Below are 7005 nucleotides of genomic sequence, written 5' to 3'. Positions count from 1 at the left end.
CACATTTTTTGTCCATTAAAATAACATCAAATTGATCAGAAAGTTCCTCTGTCCTGTAATTGTTTTCTTTTGTCCATCTTAATCTTTTCATTTTTTTGGCCGGTCTGAGATATGGGTTTTTCTCTGCAACTCTTCCTAGAAGGCCAACATCCCGCAGTCGCCTCTTCACTGTTGACGTTGAGACTGGTTTTTTGTGGGTACTATTTAATGAAGCTGCCAGTTGAGGACTTGTGAGGCGCCTGTTTCTCAAACTAGACACTCTAATGTACTTGTCCACTTGCTCAGTTGTTCACCGGGGCCTCCCACTCCTCTTTCTATTCTGGTTAGAGCCAGTTTGCGCTGTTCTGTGAAGGGACTAGTACACAGCGTTGTACGAGATCTTCAGTTTCTTGGCAATTTCTCGCATGGAATAGCCTTCATTTCTCAGAACAAGAATAGACTGACGAGTTTCAGAAGAAAGTCTTTGTTTCTGGCCATTTTGAGCCTGTAATCGAACCCACAAATGCTGAATACTCAACTAGTCTAAAGAAGGCCAGTTTTATTGCTTCTTTTATCAGCACAACAGTTTTCAGCTGTGCTAACATAATTGCAAAAGGTTTTTCTAATGATCAATTAGCATTTTATAATGATACACTTGGATTAGCTAACACAACGTGCCATTGGAACACAGGAGTGATGGTTTCTGATAATGGGCCTCTGTACGTCTATGTAGATATTCTATTACAAAATCAGTAGTTTCCAGCTACAGTAGTCATTCACAACATTAACAATGTCTACACTGTATTTCTGATCAATCTGATGTTATTTTAATGGACAAATTATGTGCTTTTCTTTCATAAACAAGGACATTTCTAAGTGACCCCAAACGTTTAAATGGTAGTAGAGGTACATAGAGGTATCCATGGTAACACTTGATAATAACTATCATGAATAAACCTTTTAACGATTTATAAACTATTTACAATTATATTTGTAAACATTTATAGGAATGTGTGAACATTACTAGCCTGAATGTATAAACATGCATACTATTCGTAATAGTTATTAATAATGTCTTTAAGAAAAATAAACATTTACAGTATAACAGTCCATTAGGTCACAACTAACACATATCTTCACATGTTTTTCTAAATCCCTTTGGATTTATTTGTGTAGAAATGTCACCATATCTTGTGCTCTTGGTAAGAAATAAGAAAGTAAGAAATATTGCTATAAATCTATTACATTCGTGTAAAGGAAGAAAGCTTCTGTTTATGATTATGGTTTCATCTATTTGACTGTAAAAATTACATAAAGAGGATATGGATTCCTATTGGATGACATGAAGATCATGTAACTTCTGATTGGATGACATATGGATTACTATTGGATGACATGAAGATCACGTTACTTCTGATTGGATGACATAAATACCATATGGATTACTATTGGATGACATGAAGATCACATAACTTCTGATTGGATAACCTAATGCTTGATAAGACAGTGGTTAACATAAAGTTTGATATGAAGTGTCTAATCAGGGATGGAACTGAAGGATTTTGGACACTGGCCAACCTGGCTAGAGGACTAACATTTTTACTATCCGGCGGGCTAGTTGGACACATATTCTACTAACCTGGCCTGAACAGTACTATCCTCGGGCTGAGTGTTTCTGGGTTGTCACTATCTGGCCAAGATGCTAAGTCAGAAACACTGCCCATTTCTACGATGTATCGTAACCACACCGCTAAACGCAAAGCTTTGTTTTCATAAATGTTTAGGATATCGACCATTTTGACTTTACAGTTTGGCCGTCTAGTGGGAACATTTGTCATGGGAGGAGGGTTAAAGAAATGCAAGGTGGGGGTTTGGTGACGTCATATCTGCGACTACCCCGTGTTCGTGGCGCTCCTTGACCCCTAGGACAGAAAAATGTCAAAGGATAGAGGTTAACTTAATGAAAGTGGTTTGTGTCTGCGTATGTGTCTGCTGAATATGTGTGTGTGTGTGTGTGTGTGTGTGTGTGTGTGTGTGTGTGTGTGTGTGTGTGTGTGTACCTGGGATTGGCTGGAGGAACGGTTGGTAGTGCTGACCTCTGAGTATCTCTTTTTCAGTGGTGTGCAGATACAAGACAGGAGCTTGCAATACTCCTCTCTAACCTGATGAGGGCAGCAGAGCACAGTGTTACACACACACACACCACACACACACCACACACACACACACACACACACACACACACACACACACACCATACCGTTTTGTTCAGTAGGCAGTGCATGATGAACAGCAGTGCTCCCTGTAGAGAGTTGAGGATAGTGAAGAGATATGTCATGACCACTGTCCCCTCCTCTTGGAACTGGAACACTCCAAATATCCACATAGTACCCAACACACACAGCTGGGCCACTGCTGTCACTGTGAACACCCTGGAGAGAGAGGGGGAGGAGGAGGGGGAGGAGGGGGGAGGAAGGAGGAGGGAGGGAGGGAAGAGGAGGGAGGGGGTGAGGTTGGGGAGGGAGGAGGGAGAAAGGAGGGAGGGAGGGAAGAGGAGGAGGGGAGTGGGGAGGAGGGAGGGAGAATGAGGGAGGAGAGGAGGATGAAGGAGGGAGGGAGGAGGGAGGAGGGGGGGGTGAGGGTGGGGAGGGTGGGGTGGGGTGGGGTGGGAGGAGGGAGAGGTTTTAGTACAGTTTTATTTAATGTACTATGGCAGCTAAAAACTGAATTGCATAAATTAATTTATTCACACACACCAAGGATTTGTCACTGTCCGTACATTCACTACATTTCTACATTCACCTATCTCTCCGTTTCTCTATTTGTCTCTCTACATCACTTTCTCTGTCTCTTCCCCTGTCTCTCTGTCACACCTGTGTTCCATTCCCTGTCTCCGGCCCCCGACGTCGCCGGTCTACTAACGTCCGGTCCTGGCAACCATAATTACGCACACCTGGCAACCCACATTACGCACACTTGCTCCCTCTCGGTACGCACACTTGGACTTCATCATTACCTTGATTACTTCCCCTGTATTTAGCCTGTCGTCAGGCAGTATTGGTTCCGTTCACGTTGAGTTTAACTGCTTGTTCTCATTATTAAACTCTCCTTCTGCACCTGCTTCCTGACTCCTAGTGTATAGGTTACACACTCTCTCTCTCTCCCTCCATTATTAAACTCTCCTTCTGCACCTGTTTCCTGACTCCTAGTGTATAGGTTACAATCTCTCTCTCTCTCTCTCTCTCTCTCTCTCTCTCTCTCTCTCTCTCTCTCTCTCTCTCTCTCTCTCTCTCTCTCTCTCTCTCTCTCTCTCTCTCTCTCTCTGTCTCTCTCTCTCTGTCTCACTCTCTCTCTCCATCCCTTCATTACTAAACTCTCCTTCTGCACCTGCTTCCTGACTCCTAGTGTATAGGTTACTCTCTCTCTCTCTCTCTCTCTCTCTCTCTCTCTCTCTCTCTCTCTCTCTCTCTCTCTCTCTCTCTCTCTCTCTCTCTCTCTCTCTCTCTCTCTCTCTCTCTCTCTCTCTCTCTCTCTCTCTCTCCATCCCTTCATTACTAAACTCTCCTTCTGCACCTGCTTCCTGACTCCTAGTGTATAGGTTACTCTCTCTCTCTCTCTCTCTCTCTCTCTCTCTCTCTCTCTCTCTCTCTCTCTCTCTCTCTCTCTCTCTCTATCCCTTCATTACTAAACTCTCCTTCTGCACCTGCTTCCTGACTCCTAGTATAGGTTACTCTCTCTCTCTCTCTCTCTCTCTCCCTCCATCTGTCTCTCAGTTTCACACTCTGTCTCTCTCTCGCTCTCCCCATCGCTCTTTCTCTCTTTACTTGATCTTGCGTAGGTTGGAGAGGTCAGGGTTGAGACTAGAGAACTTCTGGGCCAGCCTCCAGACAGTGATGATGAAGAAGAAAACGTTGAGAATGATGATGGTGCACACTGGGCCGAAGAAACTCCAGATGAATCCTCTCTCCAGAGACAACCAACAGCTGACATACAGAAAGGATAACGTTAGAATTAGGTTAGATTAAAGTTAGAATTAGGTTATCTGGTGTTAATAACATGTTATATTTAAGTTTAATAAAACCTCTCTCCAGAGACAACCAACAGCTGACAGAGACAAGATAACGTTAGAATAACGTTATCTGGTGTTATTTATATGGGACAGATTTGCTACACAGTCTCTCACACACCCACACACACAGACTCAGACTCACTGTTGTGTGGTACCGTATCCATCTGGGTAGGTGATAGCAGAGATGATGACAACAACCAGTGGCAGTCCATATCCCACAGCATACAGGTACAGAGGTCTACAGTAAGAAGAAGAATCACAGAGGTTCATAAAATACAGGTACAGATTTCTACAGTAAGAAGAAGAATCACAGAGGTTCATAAAATACAGGTACAGATTTCTACAGTAAGAAGAAGAATCACAGATGTTCATAAAATACAGGTACAGAGGTTTACAATAAGACAAATCAAATATAAACATAAAATACAGGTACAGAGGTCTACAATAAGAAGAAGAATCAAAGAGCTTCATAAAATACAGGTACAGAGGTTTACAGTAGGGAGAAGAAACAAAGAGCTTCATAAAATACAGGTACAGAGGATTACAATAAGAAGAAAAATCTAAAAGCTTCATAAAATACAGGTACAGAGGTTTATAGTAATAAGAAGAATCAAAGAGCTTCATAAAATACAGATACAGAGGTATACAGTAAGAAGAAGAATCAAAGAGCTTCATAAAATACAGGTACAGCTGTTTACAATAAGAAGAAGAATCAAAGAGTTTAAAAAAATAGGAGTTAAAAGAAAATGTAACACACCAAGGTAACTAATAGCAAGATAAAATAAAGTTGTAAGAAATATATATATATAATGAAAATATATAATAGATTAGGAAATAATATAAATACATACATTCCTTATCTAAATGAATATAACATACATGTATAATAAAGAAATAAATACAAATATATACTCTAAATATATACTGATAGATACTAATTTATAACGATAGAGTAAATATATCCAATACCTTATGGTAGTGTTGAAGACCAGGACCACCATGAGATAGAGCTGAACCCCCTCTAACAACATCCAACTGAAGGATCCTAGGAAGGACAGGTGGAGGAGACCTGCTACAACCCTACATCCTCCCTGGGAGAGGAGAGGAGAGGAGAGGAGAGGAGAGGAGAGGAGAGGAGAGGAGAGGAGAGGAGAGGAGAGGAGAGGAGAGGAGAGGAGAGGAGAGGAGAGGAGAGGAGAGGAGAGGAGAGGGGAGGGGAGGGGAGGGGAGGGGAGGGAAGGGAAGGGAAGGGAAGGGAAGAGAAGAGAAGAGAAGAGAAGAGAAGAGAAGAGAAGAGAAGAGAAGAGAAGAGAAGAGAAGAGAAGAGAAGAGAAGAGAAGAGGGGCAAGAGGGAGAGGAGGGGAGAGGAGGAGAATGGGAGGGGTTGGAAAGGAGAGGGGAGGGGAGGAGGAGAGATGAATAAAAGTCAAATTGAATATTCAAAAACTTAAATTTAGATCTGACTGTATGTAAAAAGGGCTTATTTGTTGTTATGTGTTTGTCATCCTGGGTATAGAAGGGGGTACAAGATCCTAGGGGGGAGCAACACCAAATAAAAGTGACAAGGAATATATAAAAAAATTGCTATATATACCTTGATCCCTCACACACACAAACTCACACACACACACTCCCCACATCCCTAAAACCACCTTGCTCTGTGTGTGAGAGATGCCGGCGAGGAAGACGATGTCAGCGATGAAGAGGCAGACACAGAGGTGGAGGTGGATGGTGGTGCGTGTCCCCTGGATGGACCGACACAGCCAGAAGGTCAGGGTGCACAGCAACAGACACACCACAGACACCGACAGACCCAGCCACGTCAACAGACGCAGCTCAAAGGTGTGCTAGAGAGAGAGAGGGAGGGAGGGAGAGAGAGGGAGGGAGGGAGGGAGGGAGGGAGGGAGGGAGGGAGGGAGGGAGGGAGGGAGGGGTTTACATAATATATAACATCAGTGGCGATCTGTAATTCAGGGCACCTGTTTCGAGGCCAACATTTTTTGCAACATAAAAATAATACAAAAAATTATGTATATACAGTTGAAATCGGAGGTTTACATACACTTATGTTGGAGTCATTAAAACTCGTTTTTCAACTGCTCTAAAAAGGTCTTGTTAACAAACTATAGCTTTGTCAAGTCGGTTAGGACATCTACTTTGTGCATGACACAAGTAAATTTTCAAACAATTGTTTACAGACAGATCACTTATCATTCACTTATAATTCACTGCATCACAATTCCAGTGGGTCACAAGTTTACATACACTAAGATGACTGTGCCTTTAAACAGCTTGGAAAATTCCAGAAAATTATGTAATGGCTTTAGAAGCTTCTGATAGGCTAATTGACATAATTTGAGTCAACTGGAGGTGTACCTGTGGATGTATTTCAAGGCCTACCTTCAAACTCAGTGCCTCTTTGCTTGACATCATGGGAAAATCAAAATAAATCAGCCAAGACCTCAGAAAAAAAGTTTGTAGACCTCCACAAGTCTGGTTCATCCTTGGGAGCAATTTCCAAATGCCTGAAGGTACCACGTTCATCTGTACAAACAATAGTACGCAAGTATAAACACCATACTTTGTTGCTAAAAGTGCAAATCAATCCCAGAACAACAGCAAAGGACCTTGTGAAGACGATGGAGGAAACCGGTACAAAGTATCTATATCCAGTCCTACGTATATTGACATAACCTGAAAGGCCGCTCAGCAAGGAAGAAGCCACTGCTCCAAAACTGCCAATAAAAAGCCAGACTACGGTTTGCAACTGCACATAGGGACAAAGATCGTACTTTTTGGAGAAATTTCCTCTGGCCTGATGAAACAAAAATAGAACTATTTGGCCATAATGACCACCATTATGTTTGGAGGAAAAAGGGGGAGGCTTGCAAGCCGAAGAACACCATCCCAACCGTGAAGCACGGGGTTGGCGGCATCATGTTGTGGGGTGCTTTGCT

The 7005-nt window shown here is 42.5% G+C and overlaps 1 protein-coding gene across 1 annotated transcript in view; it reads right to left on the bottom strand.

Moving 5' to 3' along the window:
• Positions 1–1871: 1871 nt before the first annotated feature.
• LOC120035611 (adhesion G protein-coupled receptor E5-like) overlaps positions 1872–7005 on the bottom strand; it is a 10124-nt gene continuing 4990 nt past the window's right edge. The window contains exons 4-10 of the mRNA XM_038982207.1: positions 5701–5895; positions 5018–5139; positions 4191–4286; positions 3804–3962; positions 2240–2411; positions 2040–2141; positions 1872–1901 (exon numbers count right to left, since the gene is read on the bottom strand). Of these exons, the coding sequence (XP_038838135.1) occupies positions 1872–1901; positions 2040–2141; positions 2240–2411; positions 3804–3962; positions 4191–4286; positions 5018–5139; positions 5701–5895 (876 nt within the window). The remainder of the gene's footprint in view (positions 1902–2039; positions 2142–2239; positions 2412–3803; positions 3963–4190; positions 4287–5017; positions 5140–5700; positions 5896–7005) is intronic.

This window comes from Salvelinus namaycush, unplaced genomic scaffold, assembly GCF_016432855.1.
Source record: "Salvelinus namaycush isolate Seneca unplaced genomic scaffold, SaNama_1.0 Scaffold107, whole genome shotgun sequence".
NCBI classification, from domain to species: domain Eukaryota; kingdom Metazoa; phylum Chordata; class Actinopteri; order Salmoniformes; family Salmonidae; genus Salvelinus; species Salvelinus namaycush.
The sequence above is the reverse complement of the archived record's forward strand: the minus strand, read 5'-3'. Positions and strand labels throughout refer to the sequence as shown.